Here is a 22,603-nt window from a genome sequence, read left to right as displayed (position 1 = left end):
ATTGACGCAAAACCCGACACCAAACACAAGTACCGGTCTCAACTCCTTGTACCGTTCAACAGCGGGTGACTCATTGGCAACTCCTTCTTGCATATAACGCGTCACAACGCGTCGACCCAAACCTCTAAGTCTATTCACAAACTGGACATTAACAACTTTTCTTCTTTTGGCCACGCTGCCAAAATAGGAGGCGGTCAAACGCCGTGACCTTTCGACCTTCCATAAAGGAGATAACCCCTGATCTCTAGTCTTGGCCTCGAGATTCCAGGCTTCGGTTAAGGTCAACTGACACGATTTTGGAAATGACCCAAACACGTGGTCGAACTGCGACAGTTTTATGGCGGATATTGGTAATGGTGGACGTTTGACCTTGTGTATGACCTCGGTTACGTCACGGCGGCCGTCACCGGATATGATAGGGCCTGCGTAGTAAACACCATAATCAAATAAGTCACCTCTATCCTTTAAGTAATTAATGGTTACTAGTTAGTAATTAAATAAGTCAAAGGTCATGCTAGGTGAAGATTTTGATTATGGTGTTTACTATGGTAGGTCTAAAGCTTTGACCAACTTTGACATGCAATAACTCTGGCAATATAAATGCTATGGAAATTAAATTCGGGGGTGTTATAGAGGTAATTGTCTTCTGCCCAATGGTAGCAAGTACTTGTTCCTACTTTAAACGGAAGTCGAGTAATTAAGCTTTTACAAATGTTCATTTTTGGACCTAACCTCTAAAACTTTGACCAACTTTGACATGCAATAACTCTGGCAATATAAATGCTATGGAAATGAAATTCGAGGGTGTTATAGAGGCAATTGTCCTCTGTCCAATGGTACCAAGTACTTGTTTCTACCTAAAACGGATCCCGAGTAATTAAGCTTTTACAAAAGTTCATTTTTAGACCTAACCTCTAAAACTTTGACCAACTTTGACATGCAATAACTCTGGCAATATAAATGCTATGGAAATGAAATTTCAGGGTGTTATAGAGGCAATTGTCTTCTGTCCAATGGTACCAAGGAGTTGTTTCTACCTTAAACGGAGCCCGAGTAATTAAGCTTTTACAAATGTTCATTTTTAGACCTCATCTCGAAGAGTGTAGACTAACTTTGGGAGATCAGATCTCTGGGAATTTTAACACTACATAGAAATGACTTGAGGGTACGATAGAGACAAGTATCCTCTACCTAACAGTCTTAAGTACTTAATAGTACATCAACCAGAGCACGAGTAATTAAAATTTGAAAAAAAAAAAAAATACTTCGTAGGTCAAAAAATGGACAAATTTTGAGAGGTAATAACTTCGGGAATGTTAAAACTAAGGGAAAATGATTTGAGCTGGTCATAGGTACAATTGTCCTCTATTTAACGGTAGCAAGTACTTGATCGTATATCAAACAGAGCCCGAGTAATTAAGGGTTGAAAATAATCACTTCTTACAGGGGTCAAATTATAGACCAACTTTGAGAGGTCAACGCCACTCTGGTAATTTTAACTCTAGAGGGACACGATTTTAAGACGTCATAGACACAATTGACCTCTATCTAACAGTAACAAGTACTAGTTCCTATGTCCACCAGAACACGAGTAATTAAAGTTTAAAAAAAATCCATATTAATTATTATTTTGTATAACTCTAATTACATTTTCATCATCTTAATTGTAATTTAATAGTAGCCCAGATTAATTACCCATTAAAAAATAAAATACGTTTTAAAGGGAAAGTACAAGTACCACGAAAATGAAAAAAAAAATAAGGCCTAAATAGGCAACAGTCATTGATTGCATAATTCAAGCTAATCATTTACATAATGAGTCAAGTACGACCCTGGAAAATAGCGAATCATTAAAAGTTAACAAGCTAGAACTACGAAACCTTATTTTTAGCCTAAAAAAGCTACGATGCATTGATGCGTGCGTTAATGACATTATTATGGGCATTCGGTTCGGCCAAGGCTTACGGAATATAAATATAAATTCAAGGACCCCAGATATTAAGTACAAATAGGTATAACTTAATGTCTAATTTTAGTTAAAGGCTTATTTGTTTAGCTGATAATTTTAAGTGTATGGTGGACCAACCATGCCTCAATTGGGTAGCAGCACTTAGTGTTATTTCGCCATAGAATTTAATATAGTTAAGGATAAGTAACTGCCATTACTATTGTTTATCTTTTTTCTATATGGAAAAACATTATAGGCACCCCATGTTAATTCGCTGTAGAGTATACTGTAGTTAAACGCAGTTGACTGCCATTACTATATCTTTGTCATTCCCATTTTTATAGAAATAATTAAATTGATGTACTTAAATTTTGTTTCAAGAGGCTAAAAATGATTAAAAATATTTTAAAGCATTTCAGTATCCCTTTAGAGCGGAAATTTCATAAAGACAAGCCCGGTTTTTATTTATTTTTTTTTTAATTTTCTTCCTATTTATTTGCATTGAACCTTCATCGTCTAATTCACTCTAAGTATTCAATACGGATTACCCTACAAGTGTGCTGAGCTCCCCTTTAATTTACAAAGGGTTGAGATTTATTTCTATTGAACTCTTAAAATGGGATGCGAGTATCAACTCCATCTCACTATTAAAAGTCGCCGCGTACGGACCCACTTCCTAGGTACCTTTTAACTATAAACTAAATACGATTCTAGTGAAGCTTCGAAATGAGACAAACAACGGGGCATCAAACTCCACGAGATCGAGGCATTCGCCACTAAACTGATCACGAAACTTTACAAATTTTATATTGAAAACGGTTTAAATTGAAGTAAACCCCCGAAATTCATAATTATTTTCAATTAAAAGTTATAAATATACGCTATAATTGATAATAAAGCGTTAGAAAATCTCAAAAAATATGGATTATTAACGAAGTAAGTCAGAGTATCGGTCCCCTCGCCCATACCGGTAGAATCCCGCGCGCGAGAGGCCGAGGCTTAGCAACTCCGGCTTTTGACCGAGATTAGGCTTAGCTTTTCCACGGACGGTCACGATGAAAAACATGGTTAAAAAACACTCACCATTTTGCGTTTCCGGTTCGGATTGGCTCGATTTTCGATTAAAAAGCACGAATAAAATCACCGCTAACGACGCGAAAATCACACTGCCCGCGATAAACTGAAAATCCGATATTACATTTGTAGAATCGGCCATGCTGACCCATTCGCGATTGAAAACTTAGCGATGACTTAAACACGATGACGGCGATTGTTGACGGCGCTTTCGTCGTGTAATTTTGTAAAGAAGCCGAGGCACCGGCACGTCACGTCAGGCCGCGCCGGCTATAGTTTCCAGAAATTGCCGTTGAGGGAGCCATCATACCGAGATGGAGTATTTACACATTTAAACCCTGGAGATAAAACCATGTATTAAATGAAATAATGCCAAGTATTTAGATCTTTCTTCAATTATAATTATTAAATAAATTATTAATTATCACTTGTGATTTAAATTAAGCTTACTCATAATTTAATTCGTAGAAAATTGTAAAATTATTTCATATTAGAGGTTAAAACTGAAGGCACGGTATTTCTATGATTTTCAAGTTGCAAATTTGCATTTTGGGATTAAAACAATAAACTAATAAATAATTTTGTTATTAATTATAGTTAAGTTTTACTTTATAATGTGAAATTAGCATATAATAATTAAAAATTGATTGAAAATCTCACAGAACCAAATTAAAAAGCAGTTAAAATTATTACATTCCACTGCATATCCAGGGTTTATAGTTTGTAGTCTCCATGGCGCATTGAACCCGGCCCCTAGACGGAAGCGGAAGTAAAGAGGCTCGTCATAGAAATTGAACCAATGAGAAGGCTTCACGAATTCCCAAATTTAAAAGCCACGGTCGCTTTTTCATGCGTATTGAGTCATTGAGTGTAAGAAAAGAAACCGGTCTTTTATTTTTATTCTGAAAATTAGCATAAACTTAAATGACTGATACCTCAAGTGGAGTTCAGTTCTATTCAGTTCACTAAAATGGGAAGGAAGAAGTAGAAGTAGAAAATGTTTACCTTTCTCTGCGATTTAATTGGCTGGTCAAAATGACGTCATAGGATTGAAATTTTGCAACAAAGAAATTTTAATAGATATAAGAAATAAATATAACCATCATTTTCAAAATAATTTTATTCATTTCATTAAAACGAATTAAAACCAATAATTAAGAAATTAAACATTAATTAGGCGTAATTAACCTACATTATATAAAAATATATGAATATATTTTTAATTCATGATTCATAACTTAAAAGTCATGGAATGAAACTTGATTTAGTCCCGTCCAATAGTATGAGTTTCCTTGGGAGGGTCAACTCGGTAAATGTATTCAGCCACGTTGAAGTAGCCGTGGTACTCCACGTCATCGGGTGTGACGTCACAATGATAGTGACCACCCTCCCCGTGAGTACTGAAACAATGAGTGTGCTCTACACGCAAATCCAAGCCCTGGAAACATTCATGAATTGAAAATGGGTTATTTTTGTTTAAAACGTCGCCGAGTTATAACTTTGGAATGATATAACTCAAGTTTAAAATAATTTCCAGGGAAATCCCTTGAGTATGTGATAGCCCTAATTGTCCTCTATCTAATGGCACTAATTACTTGGATCTGTGGCAATTAGGGACCGAGAAATTAAGGTTTCAACAGAAACCCTTATTTTTGACCCCCTCAAACTTTCCATGAACACAGAACTTTGGAACGGCATAAAGTCTATCTTAAGGAAATTTCAAGGAAAATCCCTTCAGTATATGATAGCCCTAACTGTCCTCTATGCAATGATACTAAACACTTGGGCCTGAACCAATCAGGGACCGAGAAAATAAGGTTTCAATGCAAACCCTTATTCTTCACCGCCTCAAACGGCATAAAGTCTATCTTAAGGAAATTTCCAGGAAAATTCCTTGAGTATGTGATAGCCTTAATTGTCCTCTATCTAATGGTACTAATTAATTGGACCTGAACCAATCAGGGACCGCGAAAATAAGGTTTGAATCTAAACCCTTAGTCTTGACCCCCTCAAGCTCTACATAAGTCTAGCTTAAGGAAATTTCCAGGAAAATCCCTTGAGTATATGATAGCCCTAATTGTCCTCTACGCAATGAAACTAATTATGTTTACCTGAACCAATCAGGGACCGAGAAAATAAGATTTGAATCTAAACCCTTATTTTTGACCCCCCTCAAGCTTTACATAAGTCTGGCTTAAGGAAATTTCCAGGAAAATCCCTCGAGTATATGATAGCCCTAATTGTCCTCTATCTAATGGTACTAATTATTTGGACCTGAACCAATCAGGGACCGAGAAAATAAGGTTTGAATGAAAACCCTTAGTCTTGACCCCTTCAACGACATAACTCTAGTTTAAGGAAATTTCCAGGAAAATCCCTTGAGTATAAGATAGCCCTAATTGTCCTCTATCTAATGGTACTAATTATTTGGACCTGAACTAATCAGGGGCCGAGAAAATAAGGGTTCAATGAAAACCCTGGTAAGTTCAACTTCACAAAAAAGCAAGGGGTTACTCACAGGGTCCTGTGAAATGAAGGTACTTAGGCAAATAATAGGAGCGGTCACTTGAAAGAACTTCAACCAATTTTCGACATCTTCATCCGATTTCAAGGGCGTAGTTGAGAACTCGGGCTGATAATTCAAACTTAATTAACTCATCACTTAACTTAATTAATTTTCCTTATTACCATAACGTGAACTTTGACCTTTCCCTTTTCAACCAAAAAGACGCCCCCCACACCAACTGGTTTCTCAACTCCATAATGTTCCTTGATTATTTCACGAATTAGCGATACCAAATTCTTCGAACTCGCGTTGCGTTTTTTGGCAATTAATTTCAAAACCTAATTGCAATACGTAAAATTGCGCAATTGCAGGTAATGACCAAGTTGCAATTGGTTGCTGAACTTACGGGTCCCGGTTTGCCCTCAGAGGCGAAGATATTGGCAAGTAAACTCATACCGGTGCAAGAATCAAATTGCACCATTTCCATTTGCCCCTTATCACCAATTTTAACTCTATGTGTTTTATTGACCAATTTTGCTCCAGTTTTCAAATTGGGAATTAACTGAAATATTTTGTGGGTTTGTTTGTAAATAGAGTTTTGTAAAGTCATTGAATTTTGTGTCAACGTTGACACATAAAATCCCTGACACCGATTTTCAAAAAGCCCTATTGGTACATCATGGTATTAAACGTTACCTCACTGTTGACCCCAACGACCCTATGAGGTCCAGCCCCGGCCCCTATAATGAAGGCTTCGGGAAGGTCAATTTTCTTGGCGATATCTTGCAAATCATAAACCTAGAATTGCAAATTTGCAATTTCGTGAAAACCGAGCTTAACGTTTAAGTGGTATCAGAAGTACATAATAGTTCTCTTCTTCGAGAGAAGTGTACCACTACAAAGCGGGAGGGGTAATTGTAACATGATTCTTAATGGCAACATCAGAACTAAAACATTTGGAGGGCACAAGGTTACTAAACCGAATCACATAAGCGATAAATAGTTCCCCCATCATTACTATCTAAGCGAAGGCTTAACTATTTGCCAAGGCGCATGCGCTTGTGCAGATTTTTGTCCCTCGTCAAGACAATCAAGGTTCGTGCCTGGTTGATTGCTGAGGATTTAGTAAATACCAAACAGTTGTAATAAAATTCACCCTAAACCCATCTGAAGTTTGATGAGCGGGGAGCAAACAAAATTGGTGCCATGAGCCCGGGAAGAATCATGTTACATAACTGAAGTATTAAGAGGATACAGAATGTCATCCTTCTTCTATTATCCCCTTCTGGTAAGGTATTTACTCGCTTACCTTATCCGTTTGTGCCAAAGGTACGAGATACGGAACACCACCGACGTCCGCCAATCTGGTCTTTCCATTTAGCCCTAAAGGTCACACGACGTTACTAGTTTAATTAATAGGCCCTGGGTTCAAAAGTCATGGGTAAAACTATCTGGTGTTTGACCATAATGTAGACGGAATTGACCTTGATTTGGTATGTGGACTACAAAGACATTAGATATGGCTTCGAACAAAGGGGACTTTGGTGCGGGACTGGTAACCATGAAGCCGCCTATAACGTCTTTGGGTCCACCCTCCACATAACAAATCAATGTTAAGTCTTAAACCTAAGTGGACCACCGTCTTAAACCTAAATCAAACAGACGACATCACGGCCCCCTTTTGGACAATGGTCAACTCGAACCAATGAGCCGCCTTTTTGGACAATTAAGTTACCTTTAGCAGCTAAATGAAATGGTTCCTTTTCCAAATCTGGACAATCAGCCACCGTCACTGAAACCTCTTGGAAATGTTTTCGAAGTCCATCTTCAACAACTGGACAATGCAAGAAATTATAATTTAAATTAAAACAATTCGTAATGTGAATCTCGAAGTACAATATCAGCATAAATTACAAAATAATTGCTTAAAATGAATAAATTTTCAATGTACACCGTAGGCGCGGATATGCGTGTGCAGACTCTACTAAATATTCAAATGAGATTTAGCGAATAACAGGAATACATAGATTTCTTCTTTTACTTGGAATATTTAACAGACTGTCTATCATTTTATGTTCGTTTCTGCTTGAATTTAAAAGGACGAGATGTACAAACAGTCACACATGACGTCACGCGTAATGTATTTGAACTAAGAAGTCGAGTGATTTTGACTTAGCTTAATGCATTTCTACTACTTGAAATCCTTAACTTGCCACACTTCTGCTTGAACTAACGGGGAGGAGTTATAGCTATAGTCATTCGTGACGTCACTCATAATGTATTTTAACTTATAAACCACGTGATATTGATATGGCTAGCGACCAATGAGCGTCGAACCCTAACGTAAACAAATTCTCTTTGCGTGTGCTGTACGGGTTGACCCAGGGTCAATGGTTGTCCCATATATTTGAATAGCCAATTAAACCAGAGGAAGAAGGGGCGGTCCGAGTGGGTGGTTTAACGAAGTTTTAAGCACCTCCCCTTACATTCAATCAGATATTAGTATAGAGTGCTGTCAGTTGTGACGTCAGATCCAAGGTTAAACGTCACGAGTCTGCCTTTAGCAATGGGCGGCCATGACAGTTACCGTTTTTACTTTATGGGAAAACAGCATGGGTGACGTCACACCGGCGCTTCTGAAAGCACTCTATGGGGCCTATGGTCTCCCGCGGTGCCCCTAATACGCTGGCTAATCTTCTAGACACCAATTTTACCGTTACCAAAGGCAGGAAGCAATCAGAACTCGTCAAAGAAGGCGGAGCTAAAACTAGCCAGTCAACTCTACCCCTCCACTATGGGAGCATCTAGTGGCACTTATTTAAACTAAACGACAGCCGAGACTTGATTTAAAGATTCCTAGTGGAAGATATCTTTACAAAAGCTTATCTAGGACAGACTGTCACTCTGCTTTCATTGTAAACCCAAAATCAAAAACTTTAATTGCAAAAATGTCATTAATCTTGGTTGCGTATTGTAAACAAATTCCTTATAAATGCGGGAGTATCGAGACAATGGTAAAATTTGCGCGCTGAATTTTGGTCGACGAGTTACAAAGCAAAAACTGCTGAAATTTTCAACTTGGACTGCTGATCTGGTAAGCGAGATTTCAACCAATTTTTTTTAACGTAAGTCGCTTTGGATGGAGTTTTGACTCCTGGACGACGCAACGAGACGCGTCAAGGGGAAACGATGGACGTTGAGGACCAGAATTTGCTCCGAGATAATATAATAAGATGCAGTTTGGTCTGTCTGTTCGTCTTTGTCCGTTAATAACAAGCAATTTCAGTCTGAGATACTAAAAAACTGCACCAATTATTAAAGGGTATTATGACGCGTTTATTGTCACATCGAGGCGAGCGATAAATTCGATGACACGTATCATGTCCTACACAATAGAATAAAGGATAATTCCTTTGTTTCCCCGAACAATAAAGCATTTAGTTTTTTAACGATCAATTCTTCGGCTTAATATAGCAAAATTTAAAACGTTTATCAAATTACTATTTCGGTATAAAACAGGGTCGCGCGGACATCAAAAGTCAAACTGTTCCGACTGAATCTACCGACAACTGGAAACTGAGAAGAAACCCCCGAAAACTTGGGCCCAACTCCGTCGTAAGTACAAATAGGAAGTTTATTTTTACAATCATATTAAAAACAAGATGACCCATGGGCTTGACCATGATAGTAGCCACATTGTTATCTATTTAATTAGCGCATAAATAAAAATAAATATAAACATAAAGACCCCAAAGATACAAATTCAAGGTACAAGTATCCGACCCCACAAATAAAGAGGGTTCCCAACCCCCATCCACGACAGTCGTTTATGATGGTGTATGTTAGGTTATTTGAATCCCAGTAAGTTTTGGACAAGTAAGAATTGTTCATAACTCGAGCTATAAAAAGTGCTATTTCCAAAAACAGCAATCGCTATTTTTAAATCAGCAGTTTTAAACAACGAATCGCGGTTGCTATTTCGGGAACTGCTCGTACAATGTACACCCATCACCCACGAACCTTTTGTTCTCGAGAAAAGCCGTTGAGACGACGTTGGGCCCTTTGACCAGAACATTTTAGGTGTTTACTCCGTGACACGGTTATGTAATTACCAACGAAGATACGCGCTAACTAGTACCATGCACATGTAGAGGAGAAGGCTTTAATTTTTGAAAACAACGGATTTAATGGGTGCTTGCTATGGTCGGGCAGTTTTCAATGCACACGTGTAACACGTGGTGACAAAGTCTCGCAACGTGTTAATGGTAATGGCGCAAAATAATTGCTAGAGAACGCGTAAATAATTATCGAGTACGTCGCTCGTAAAATGAAGATGGAGAGGCTTATGACCAATGCTAGGCTTCAAATTGATAATTAACGTAATCTAGACGTGACGCGCGACCATCCCGTGGACATTAAGCGTCAAAGAAAAACCTCATTATTCCGTTATGCGTTTAATAATTAGAACATTAACTATTCCTTATAAATACGAGTGCGGAGACGATAGAAATCACTGCGAGAAAAGTAAGACACCGAAAGGCCCCTGCTCAACTTCAACTTGGATTCTTTGGTAAGTTTGACACAAATTCTTCATAGTCGACTTGCCGATGCGGGTCCGGCATTCCCAAAAAGGCGTATGCGATTTCGCCGAAGATTTCGTGATTTCTTCTTTGATTTCGCCAAAAATTTCTTTGATTTCGTGATTTATTCCTTGATTTCGCAATTTCGCCAAAGATTTCGTGATTTTCTTCTTGATTTCGCGATTTTACCAAAGATTTCGGAATTTCCTCTTTTATTTCATAATTTCGTGATTTCTTCAAAGATTTCGTGATTTTGCGTGAAAGATTCCGCGAGAGGCCGCGAAATCACGAAGTCAGAGAGGAAATTCCGAAATCTTTGGCGAAATCTCGAAATCTTTGAAAAAAATCACGAAATCAGAGGAAATCTCCAAATCTTTGGCGAAATCAAGAAGAAATGCAGAAATCTTTGCGAAATCCAGAAGAAATCACGAAATACTTGACGAAATGACGAAATCCAGTAGGCTTTTTTTTGGGGGGGGGGGATGTCGCACCTCTGGGAATAGTCCGTTTGAACGATCTAGCTAGATTATTTTTCGGGGGACGCAATAGTGGAGAAATTCGTGGTCAATTTTTGATTTTACTCGTTTTTTTTGACAGTGCAGGAAAATGCTGCTGCTCAAGTCCGTCTTTGTTCTGTTTCTGACGTTTGTCGATATTCACTGCTTCCTTAATCCACGAATTCTGGATTTACCGCACCCACCCAAAGACCGTCGTAAGTATTCAAATTTTACTACGCAAAGGATCGCGGCTACAAGAAAGTGTTAGCACCGCGGCCGAAGTACATTGGGTTTTATCGGAATTAATCAATTTTGAGCGTGGAAAACGTACCTATATACTTCTTTGACCAGCCGATTTTACCCCCACAATGGACGACACGAGTTAAGATGATCGTCTTGTCTTTAAGTAATTGAAAACAAGGGGTCACGCGTAAAAGCAGTTCCCAAAAAAACAACCGGGATTTTTGGATTGAGTTTTGACACGGATAGATTTAATTTTAGAAGTAGGAATGGAGAACAGAGTAATCAGGGCGCTCTTTTGGGAACTGCCGTAACGGTACGCGGCGTTTTCGGGAAACAGCTATTTGGGGATCCGCTCAAACGGCAACTGCTTATACGAGCTAGCTGGGCATAGCGGGGCTTCGATCCCGTAAAATACTTAAATCTATCCCTGCTCGAACTTAGGGTGCATTTAGTTTAGCTCTGGACTGTTAAAACTGGCGCGCTTTTTTCCGCAGGTTGTAGCGAGGAACAGAAACAAGCTTGTCGAAACGGGACCTTGAGATGCCCACCCGATACGGAAGTGAACTGCGCCTTGGATACGCAATACCACCCGTTGGAAATACTTGACGAAATGGATCGCTACGAGAGGGATCCCGTAAATAACCCGCCGCCGCGTGACATTACAAAACTGAAACCCGTCTGTTTCTGCATGTGCGGAGACTCCTCCTCCGGTTGCCGGGGCTTCGAATGCCCCAAACTACACGAACCCCAGTCCTTCTGCAAATACGACGCCTACACAAAGGGGCTGGGCTATCGTCGTTTACAAAAAGGCGCCTGTGATTGTAGAAGCGATAATTATAGAACCACGTATAATAATCATAATGGATAGCGAGAATCGACCCGAAAATATGGCGTGAATTTACACTGCACTTTTAATTTTCTCAACACTCTAATAATACCAGAAGGGAATAAGAGAGAAGGGACACACTTTATATCTCCATAATGCTTTACACTCGTAACAACAGTCTTACCAACCTCAAATCAACTACCCTTCACTGATTGGCTATCTAACTTCTGCCTTAGCTGTGACGTCACATAAGAAGGTGACGTCTCGGTTTACGAATAAAAAGTAGTTTTGTTTACAACTTTACATTGAAGGAGAAAAAAATGGCCGAATTTCATGTTGATAAACGAAATCAAGCTGCGCAATTAATTTAGATACACGGCAATTGAGAACATACCAAAATCAGATAATTTGAAGGTAATAAATAGATGAAAACTAATTATTCTGAATTAATATTAAAAATACTAATTAGTTTCAATAAACTACATACTTGAGGTTATAATTACACAAGAACGAAACATCGACAGCCCTAAGCCTTTGGAGAATGAAAATCTAGCAGACAAATGGGCCGATACCGCGGAGAACTTAAAGAACTATTTTTGCAGTAAATTGGTTAAAAGCTGTGTACTTGCGCAAAGTTTTCGCGGTTTTCTTGAGGTTGGTCGGACTCTCGTTACCAAAGCAGGCTCTAATGTCTCCCTTCTCTCTTATTCCCTTCTGATAATACCCAATAACTCCGTGTTAAGTCAGCGGTTGCTTACTACGTAATTTGAATTATTAAGAAATATTTGTATTTTGAGTTTTGTATACACTCTCATACTGCGCAAGCACGTTTGTAGATTAATGATGTATTTTGAAATATATAATAAACTGAGATTGCTTGTAAATTAATCACGCCTTCGGATTACTATTGCCAGGGTCGCCATAGATTTTTCATTTCAAAATTCCCTGACTTTTCAAAATTGCAGCCTTTAAAAATTCCATATTTATCATCAACTTTGTACTTACAATTACGCTAATTTTATCACAGTTTTTAATTGAAACAACTATTTAGTATAGTTAATAAAACTTTATTAGGAACTATCAGAAACAGTTAATGTAGGCCTATAGGACCTTATCATTGTCCCGTATTTGAGCTGGTGCGCCTAGTGGGCCGTCACTACACATTTCCAACGGAAATTCCCTGACTTTTACAACAATTTTCAAATTCCCTGACTTTCCCAGGATTTCCAGGGACTGTGGCAACCCTGATTAAAACATCAGCAAGAGCCAAGATGCGACGTTACAGCGTTTCTTTACGGTTCAAATTTAATAACTCCTTAGCTAGTAGATAGAGGCGCCACGTACCATTCACCCTATCACCCATTCAGGAAGGGGAAGCTAGAAATTTCGGTAACAAAAACTTTCGAGATCTGCAGCTGGCAGAGAAAATTTATTTGGGCTATTATTCATTCTAATATCTATGGTTTTTACACACCGGCTATAGACTTTTACTTAAGCCTTGGTTAGGTTTATAATTGTTTAAAACTAACGTAATACAACCCGCGATTAAAATATTGTTCCATTACCTTTAGCCAGTTCTTCTAGAGGAGGAACGTGCAGTTTAGCGTGTGTTACAGCCATATTTTCCAAATTGAAGGTACAAATGTATAGGAATATCGAGCGAAAGCGGTGCTAGTTTCGCGACTGAACTGAGAGTCTCAAGGGTAAAAATACTTATGGATGGATGTTTTCAAGGCTAGATTATATCGGAGGAGCCTTGCGAGCAAATAAACCAAGGGTTTCTAACACTGAATCAACTGAATTTCTTCAATTTCTGCTCTACAAATCTAATCTAGGCCTATTTCCTTACAATAAACATTGGTTTTCCATAACTAGCGATTAGATAAGTTAACATCTAGACTTAAGAAATAAAGCTTTGTATTATACTAATTCGTTTCAAGGCTTTCAATTCGGTTTTTTTAGATAAAGTCATGCCATCTAATGACGTGAGAAGTCTAGACGCTCCTTGAAGCTTAAGTAAAATGCTAATAAAACAATGTATCAATGAAAACTTACCTGTTTCAACTGTCCGTGAAGATGTGTTCAAATGTTGTTTAGTCCTTGAGATACACTAACTTTTGGTGTATTTATACGCTATTCAGTTCCAAATCAAGATTACGAGTTTAACGCGACTTTAAACGCGCAAACTTTAAGCTTTATTAACTTCAATTAAACCGAGTAATTACCGTTTTTAAACTATTTAAACTGTCTTCATATTGAGCCGGCAATTTCAGAAGTTCAGAACCAAATTCTATTTTGAGAAACGCGGCTTACAAAGGAGCAGACGACTTTTGGACTTTTGGTGTGAAAAAAAGAGGCTGAACATAACCCCAAGATTAGGAGTTTAACACGACTTCAAACCGGGAAACGCGCGAACTTTATGCCTTATTAACTTTAATTAAACCGAATAACTACCGTTTTTGAACTATTTATACTGTCTTCACGTAGAGTAGACAATTTCAGAAGTTCAGAACAAAATTAGATTTTGAGAAAATGCAGTTTACAACAGAGCAGACGACTTTTGGGTGTTAAAAGAGGCTGAACATAACGAATAAAAACTGGCGTAAAATTCAAATTTCAAACTTAGAGAAAAACACTTGGAGTTGAAACGTCTTAAATAATAGAGTTTTAACAACCTTGTTAATTTCTCAAAGGTGATTTTCTGTATATTAAAATAATAAATTTGGTTTAAAAACGGTTTATTAATAAACATTACATCAAAAATTGGAACAACGAAATATTAATTTTAATCACGATTAAAGTAAATTAAATTCAAACAATTAAAGATTTCCTCTCAGTTCCTGTTCAGCTTCAATTGCCTCAAACAGAGATTTGAAATTTCCAGCACCGAAACCCTTCATTTTAAAAACAATGTTGCCAGATTATGATGCATCATAAGCCTAATTTATAAAATAAGTTTACTTACATTGTGGTTATTTCTTTGAATAATTTCCAAGAAGAGCGTCGGTCTATCTTGCATTGGTTTTGTAAAGATTTGCAACAAATAACCCTGATCGTCGTAATCAATTAAAATCTTCAACTTTTGCAACTGTGGCGGAAATTTTGAAAAGCCTAATTAGTTTCGTGGTCACGTGCTTGAAATGGGTGCAAAATTTCAATGAAAAACCGGTTTTTAGGTGGGAATACAAACCTTAAAAGATTTAAACACATGTAACTGTAACTCATAGAAAAACCGGTTTTTATGTTGAAATAAACGCGTTTCAAGATTAAAACACATGTAACTCATAAAAAACCGGTTTTTATGTTGAAATAAATGCGTTTCAAGATTTAAACACATATATTCACATAGAAAAACCGGTTTTATGTTGAATTAAACGTGTTTCAAGGTTTAAACACATGTAACCCATAAAAAACCGGTTTTTATGTTGAAATAAACGCGTTTCAAGATTAAAACACATGTAACTCATAAAAAACCGGTTTTTATGTTGAAATAAACGCGTTTCAAGATTTAAACACATGTAACTCATAAAAAACCGGTTTTTATGTTTAAAATATCAGTTTCAAGATCAAAACACATGTAATCTTAAAGAAAAACCGGTTCTTATGTTGAAATAAACGCGTTTCAAGATTTAAACACATGTAACTCGTAAAAAACCGGTTTTTATGTTGAAATAAACGCGTTTCAAGATTTAAACACATGTAATCTAAGAAAAACCGGTTTTATGTTTAAATAAATCCGCTTCTAGCTTTTAGCACCTGTAATCTTTTAGAAAAACCGGTTTTTATGCTGAAATTAATCCGTTTCAAGATTTTAACACATGTAACTCATAGAAAAACGGTTTTACTCTAAAATAAACCAGTTTCAAGATGTAACTACCTTCAAATTAATGCAATAAAAAACCGGTTTTTATGTTAAAGAGGTCAACTTAAAGGCTTAATTAAAATAAAACTTACGATGTCCAAGTCTTCGATGACGCGCACTTTAGACAATTTGAGATTCTTTCTGAGCGCCTCGTAATAGGTATTTGGGACACTGAGGAACTCGAGTCCTCTAGCTTTCAAATTGGTCACAGCCGTTATGATATCGGTGGTGTTCAAGGCGATATGTTGAACACCCGGTCCCCCGTAATGGTCCAAATATTCCTGAGGAGACAAAACGTCAATAACCTTGAACAAGGTATCTTGAAGGTCAAGATGACCTTACTAAATTGGAAGTACTTAAAACTTACTTGTATTTGAGATTTCCTTTTACCAGGTGCTGGTTCATTGATGGGCATTTTGATGGCCTCTTCGTAGTTGGTCACCACGATTGACCTGAGGGCCGAATATTCCGTATGGATCTGCGAGTCATCAACTGACCAAAAACGATGAAATTGAAGAATTTTCTCGTACCTGTGAAATGTATACGCAATTTCAACAAAACCTTATGAACTTATGCTATATCATAAGTTTATAAGTGATATGTTCCTTCCATAAGTATGACCCTTCCTATACGATTTGTAATGCTACTGAGAGATAACTAGTTCGAGAAGGAGAACGACGGAAGCGAGTCAATTGAAGTTCTACACTCGGTGGTGCTTAATTTTGCATGCAGGACCAAGTTCCATCTAGGTCCTATTTAGTCTGCATTACTAAGCCCCCTTTGACAGCAGCGCCTCACCTGCAAGTGTCCCTCGCTTTACCCTGAATCTGTGACCTACCTCACTCACTTCAAAATTACAAGCTCCAGATTGTAACCAGATATTAACAAACTTATGGAATGAACATATCTTATGAGCTTATGCTATATTTATTTTTTATTGAATATCACATGGTCAAATGATTATAATCAAAAGAACTCGATAATTAAATGTTTTTAAGATATAATTTCCCTGTCGTAAAAAACTTGTTTTCTCGATATAAAAACCCCCTGCACTTCGACCACTTTATCAATCGTTCGCTGTTGTTCAATCTACAGTGTTAATAATTACTTCATAATACCGGGGTTTTTTATGTTTTTCAATATGCTAATCGCAGGATTCATCGCAGTTTTGCTGGCCGTCGTGGCGTCTGCGCCTCCAACGGAATTTCAAGTCGATTCTAACTCAACAGTCCTCAATTCTCCTTGGGTTCGTAGCGGTAGTCGCGAACTGGACAGCAAGAGCGTTATCCCCAAGCCTTGCCCATTGGACTGTTGTTGCGCTGGTTGCGAAGCGCCGAAGCCATCACCGAAGCATACGTCCGCAACTTCTAAGCCTTGTCCGGCTAATTGCGTCTGCAAACCAGATTGCTGCTGTGGGGTTTGTGGAAATCCGACAACTACCACGACCACTAAGCCATCTACAACTACTCGAAAGCCAACCTGGAAGCCAACGTGGAAACCAACTCACCAACCATCTACCACAACCACTAAGCCGACGTGGAAGCCAACCCACAAACCAACTACCACGACGCGTAAGCCGACTTTGAAGCCAACCTGGAAGCCAACCCACAAACCAACTACCACGACGCGTAAGCCGACTTTGAAGCCAACCTGGAAGCCAACCCACAAACCAACTACCACGACGCGTAAGCCGACTTTGAAGCCAACCTGGAAGCCAACCCACAAACCAACTACCACGACGCGTAAGCCGACTTTGAAGCCAACCTGGAAGCCAACCCACAAACCAACCACCACGACGCGTAAGCCAACCTGGAAGCCAACTGTGAAACCGACCCACAAACCAACCACCACGACCCATAAGCCAACCTGGAAGCCGACCCACAAACCAACCACCACGACTCTTAAACCAACCTGGAAGCCAACTTGGAAGCCGACCCATAAACCAACCACCACGACTCTTAAACCAACCTGGAAGCCAACTTGGAAGCCGACCCATAAACCAACCACCACGACTCTTAAACCAACCTGGAAGCCAACTTGGAAGCCGACCCATAAACCAACCACCACGACTCTTAAACCAACCTGGAAGCCAACTTGGAAGCCGACCCACAAACCAACCACCACGACTCTTAAACCAACCTGGAAGCCAACTTGGAAGCCGACCCACAAACCAACCACCTCGACTCTTAAACCAACCTGGAAGCCAACTTGGAAGCCGACCCACAAACCAACCACCACGACCCATAAGCCAACCTGGAAGCCAACTTGGAAGCCGACCCACAAACCAACCACCACGACCCATAAGCCAACCTGGAAGCCAACTGTGAAACCGACCCACAAACCAACCACCACGACCCATAAGCCAACCTGGAAGCCAACTGTGAAACCGACCCACAAACCAACCACCACGACCCATAAGCCAACCTGGAAGCCAACTGTGAAACCGACCCACAAACCAACCACCACGACCCATAAGCCAACCTGGAAGCCAACTGTGAAACCGACCCACAAACCAACCACCACGACCCATAAGCCAACCTGGAAGCCAACTGTGAAACCGACCCACAAACCAACCACCACGACCCATAAGCCAACCTGGAAGCCAACTGTGAAACCGACCCACAAACCAACCACCACGACCCATAAGCCAACCTGGAAGCCAACTGTGAAACCGACCCACAAACCAACCACCACGACCCATAAGCCAACCTGGAAGCCAACTGTGAAACCGACCCACAAACCAACCACCACGACCCATAAGCCAACCTGGAAGCCAACTGTGAAACCGACCCACAAACCAACCACCACGACCCATAAGCCAACCTGGAAGCCAACTGTGAAACCGACCCACAAACCAACCACCACGACCCATAAGCCAACCTGGAAGCCAACTGTGAAACCGACCCACAAACCAACCACCACGACCCATAAGCCAACCTGGAAGCCAACTGTGAAACCGACCCACAAACCAACCACCACGACCCATAAGCCAACCTGGAAGCCAACTGTGAAACCGACCCACAAACCAACCACCACGACCCATAAGCCAACATGGAAGCCAACTTGGAAGCCGACCCACAAACCAACCACCACGACCCTTAAACCAACATGGAAGCCAACTTGGAAGCCGACCCACAAACCAACCACTACGACCCTTAAACCAACATGGAAGCCAACTTGGAAGCCGACCCACAAACCAACTACCACAACCCTTAAACCAACATGGAAGCCAACCTGGAAACCGACCCACAAACCAACAACCACAAGTCATGCGCCAACCTGGAAACCGACCCACAAGCCAACTGCTACTACGAGTCATAAACCCACTTGGAAACCAACTCATAAGCCAATCCACTAGCAGAATCATTAGCATAAACGCGAGGCCACATTGAGCAATACCCCAAAAATTATTATGTAAACGAAGTATCACAGCGGAGATTGAACCTTGTAAATTAATTATTACATATTTTATGACGATGTTAAAACTAATAAACGACGAACGATTGAGTTTTAAAATATAAATTCCGAATTAATTTCTTAGTACTTAAGCCTACAACTGTAACCATTAATTGTAATTCACAACGATAACATATCAGTAACACATACTGCAACAATTTTGAGATATGCATCTAAATCAGATCAAGATGGATTGGTACTAGTTTCTAAGCTCAGGCCCACTTCACATGATTCATTTCAGAGTTTAATCACGGAACTTAAATGATTTTAAACTAATTGGGTATATTTGTTTCCTATTACAAAATGGTGGTCCCCTTCTGGTAAGACTATAAAAGAGTCAAGATTGGGTACTTACCATTCGGTAACTGTCACCATATCTTCTTCAGGCTGATTGGAAACAATGTGGTCGATGAATCTAATTCCGCATTTCGGTCTATGATGACGTATGAGAAGTATTTATGATTAGAACCAATTTTACTCGAGGTTGCGGCCAAGGCTTCGAGTCTAGTAATTGAAAATCTTACAGGGTGGAAAGTAAGGGATCTCTTTGACACATGGGCTTCTGGTAACCGGGTAAGAATGTACCATTGTAGTCTCCTCTCTCTATGAAAGTGTGAGTGGTATCGCCGTACTGAAATTATTATGGGTGTTGTGTTTAGAGTTTGTGTTACTTCTGTTTAATGGGACAAAAATAGGGAATGACTTCAGTGACTTACTTACCGTGTTAACAGTTGCTAATCTGACAGTACCGTATTGATCAGTCAGTGTTGTAATGTCCTGTACTACGCTAGCGCCTCTTGCTTTGGCTTTCTTAAAAAAATAAATCAAGGTTTTGCATGTGTCAAAGGTTACATTCCGAGAATTTGATGCAGAAGTAACAAAAAAAATATATTTTTAATGAATGTCAGAAGTGGGGTTCGAACCCACGCCCTCGTTAGAGGATCAGAGCTTAAATCTGACGCCTTAGACCACTCGGCCATCCTGACCCAATCGTCTAACAAGTTTTATTACCTTTAGTATGGCTGAAAGATCTTCAACTTGGAAGGCGACATCTTTAACGCCGTCTCCGTGTTGCGTCATGTGTTGACCGATTTCTGATTGGATAAGAAATAAATTATATAAAATTATTGGTGACGTAATAATTTTTTACTGTAAGCCTATACATACCATCGTGTCCTGGTCCAATGGCCGATACGAAAACGAATATGATGTCATTTTGCCTAACCACGTGCGCCACCGTTTCCCGGGAACCCGTTTCCAAGCCACGATAAGCGTAGGGCTCGAACCCAAGCCTCGTGCAGTAATACGAGGCGGCCTATATTTGGTTAAAAGGGAAGTATGATGAGTTGAAAGGGGAAGCAAGATGGGTTGAAAGGGGAAGAATGATGGGTTGAAAGGGGAAGTATGATGGGTTGAAAGGGGAAGAATGATGGGTTGAAAACTAGGAATGGGAAATATGATGGGTTGAAAGCGGAAGTATGATGGGTTGAAATGGGAAGCAAGATGGGTTGAGATGGGAAGTATGATGGGTTGAAAACTAGGAATGGGAAATATGATGGGTTGAAAACTAGGAATGGGAAATATGATGGGTTGAAAACTAGGAATGGGAAAAATGATGGGTTGAAAACTAGGAATGGGAAATATGATGAGTTGAAAGCGGAAGTATGATGGGCTGAAATGGGAAGTAAGATGGGTTGAAATGGGAAGTATGATGGGTTGAAATGGGAAGTATGATGGGTTGAAATGGGAAGTATGATGGGTTGAAATGGGAAGTATGATGGGTTGAAATGGGAAGTATGATGGGTTGAAAACTTGAAATGGGAAGTATGATGGGTTGAAAGCGGAAGTACGATGAATTAAAAGGGCAAGTATGATGGGTTAAAGGGGAAGTCCGGAACACTACTTTCCCAAAAAGGTCTAGAGTGAGCAGCCTTCGTAGGTGACATACCTGCTTAGCGTTTCCAACCCAAAATTTAATATGGTCAAAATGGATGAAACGACCAGCATCTGGCTGCAAAATAAAATTATACATTTCGGTACAATGTGCTAAAGAACTACAATTTTTAAAGTAATATTAATTACAGCATACCTTTGGTCCTTTGTCTGTATAAGTCGTCTATGAAAAAAGGGAAATTGAATTTTAATAAATTATTATTAATTATGTGTTACTACGCCGTAACTTCGCTATGACCTAATTTTAAGAATTCCAATGGGGTATTAAATAATCATAATATCGCTTTTAATTTAAAGCAATTAAATAATTAAACTTGAATGAATGTTAAATATTTTTAGGTCTATTTTTGGTCGTATTTGTCTCAATTTGAAAACTATTTAAACATTTAAAATAAGTAACTATAATTTAAATTTAACTCTTACCATATTTTAAAGTGGATTTCTAAAAATATTCTAAAACGGAATCGTGAAAATTTCAAAATTAATGCTAAAACTAAGAATTAAAATAATAATAATTAAATATAAGTGCTTTATTAAGCAACGTGAAAACGTGTAATAAAATTAATTTGTCGGAATGGCCCTATTTATTAACTCGTTAAATATGAGAATGACGCGATATTACGTCATGTGACTGTTATTTGAAACCGAAATTGATAAAATAAATCGAAACTCGAAAATGTCCAGAACTCGGAGATTAAAACGGGTGCGTCATTTCCACGGATCTGATTGGTCAACTGGCTGAGGGAGACAAATCGCCTGACAATTTGTTTTTCCCAAATTCACTTATTTTCGGTTTCTTGATAACATTAAGCGTGCATTAAAACGAAGCTATTAGAAGTCAATCATATAGTGCGGAAAAACAGTAAATTCATAAGTTTATAAGTGATATGTTTCTTCCATAAGTATGACACTTGTAAGACTTCGTAACTGTAGAGACTTACAGAAGTCGAGCTAGTTCGAGATTAACAAGCGAGAATTCAATTGAAGTCCTAAGTACACTCGGTGGTGGTTAATTTTGCAGCTAGGACCAAGTTCCATCTAGGTCCTATTTAGTCTGCATTACTAAGCCCCCATTGACAGCAGCGCCCCACTTACCAGGCCTCCTTCGCTTTACCACCCTGAATCTATGACCTACCTCACTCACTTCAAAATTACAAGCTCCAGTTTCGTTACCAGAGATTAACAAACTTATAGCCTGGAACATATCTTATCAACTTATGGTGAAATAAATGTTTTCTAATAGAGAATTCCATTAACTACTTGCAATGAAACCAACACCATACAGGTGGGGGTTTTCCCGGGGCCTGTACCTTCTTGGGGCCCGGGGGGGCTGTCTTGAAGGGGGCCCACGATTCGGTCAATTTTCCCGGGGCCCACAAACTCTCTCGACGGCCATATATCTTTGAGAAAGGATTTATGAATCTTGCGCTATCAAAAACTTCGGTTTCATATATTTTCTTTAACATCGGTTGATAGTAACGTATTGAAAATGACGCAATTTATACCTAGTATCAAGTTACCCCCAAAAAAGCAAACAACACAGTGACTAGACGAAATACTCAACAATTTTATTTCAAATTAGTAACAAAGCAAGGTTGCCATTAAATGATTTGATTTTCATGAAAGAACAGATCGATGGTTCTATGGGAAATCATCAA

General features: G+C 39.0%; 4 protein-coding genes and 1 non-coding gene across 6 annotated transcripts in view; 1 reads left to right on the top strand and 4 right to left on the bottom strand.

Moving 5' to 3' along the window:
• The window catches only part of LOC149709505 (transducin beta-like protein 2), a 50,381-nt gene extending 47,118 nt beyond the window's left edge, over window positions 1-3,263 (bottom strand). The window contains exon 1 of one of the 2 annotated variants that reach the window (XM_089864877.1): window positions 3,032-3,263. In XM_089864877.1, coding sequence (XP_089721003.1) covers window positions 3,032-3,164 — 133 coding nt within the window. In that variant the 5' untranslated portion in view covers window positions 3,165-3,263. The remainder of the gene's footprint in view (window positions 1-3,031) is intronic. The other variant, XM_089864879.1, reaches the window with a different exon arrangement.
• An 861-nt stretch (window positions 3,264-4,124) lies between these two features.
• LOC149709503 (beta-keto L-gulonate decarboxylase-like) lies at window positions 4,125-13,576 on the bottom strand. Its single transcript, XM_089864876.1, has 8 exons — window positions 13,240-13,576; window positions 7,264-7,362; window positions 6,838-6,911; window positions 6,225-6,326; window positions 5,935-6,090; window positions 5,711-5,866; window positions 5,541-5,654; window positions 4,125-4,460 (listed from the first exon to the last, which is right to left on the bottom strand). The coding sequence occupies exons 1-8, from the start codon at window positions 13,292-13,294 to the stop codon at window positions 4,287-4,289; spliced, it is 930 nt and encodes a 309-aa protein (XP_089721002.1). The 5' UTR covers window positions 13,295-13,576; the 3' UTR covers window positions 4,125-4,286.
• On the top strand, window positions 10,480-11,716 carry LOC149709504 (uncharacterized). Its single transcript, XM_089865010.1, has 2 exons — window positions 10,480-10,820; window positions 11,343-11,716. Exons 1-2 carry the CDS (start codon window positions 10,715-10,717, stop codon window positions 11,714-11,716), a joined length of 480 nt encoding a protein of 159 aa, XP_089721136.1. The 5' UTR covers window positions 10,480-10,714.
• Window positions 13,577-14,493: 917 nt separating the features above from the next.
• Window positions 14,494-22,341, bottom strand: Hpd (4-hydroxyphenylpyruvate dioxygenase). Its single transcript, XM_089864041.1, has 12 exons — window positions 22,327-22,341; window positions 21,082-21,108; window positions 20,941-21,003; window positions 20,160-20,307; window positions 20,004-20,086; window positions 19,713-19,802; window positions 19,517-19,623; window positions 19,348-19,425; window positions 15,904-16,066; window positions 15,629-15,817; window positions 14,640-14,762; window positions 14,494-14,568 (listed from the first exon to the last, which is right to left on the bottom strand). The coding sequence occupies exons 1-12, from the start codon at window positions 22,339-22,341 to the stop codon at window positions 14,494-14,496; spliced, it is 1,161 nt and encodes a 386-aa protein (XP_089720167.1).
• On the bottom strand, window positions 19,895-19,978 carry TRNAL-UAA (transfer RNA leucine (anticodon UAA)). Its single transcript has one exon. It is a non-coding gene; the product is annotated as a tRNA-Leu (tRNA).
• Window positions 22,342-22,603: the final 262 nt, after the last annotated feature.

This window comes from Phalangium opilio, unplaced genomic scaffold, assembly GCF_054372755.1.
Source record: "Phalangium opilio isolate 3A_F unplaced genomic scaffold, DU_Popi_V2 ptg000013l_1, whole genome shotgun sequence".
Classification (NCBI taxonomy): Eukaryota; Metazoa; Arthropoda; class Arachnida; order Opiliones; family Phalangiidae; genus Phalangium; species Phalangium opilio.
Note: the sequence above shows the minus strand (reverse complement) of the source record. Positions and strands in the feature narration are given on the sequence as shown.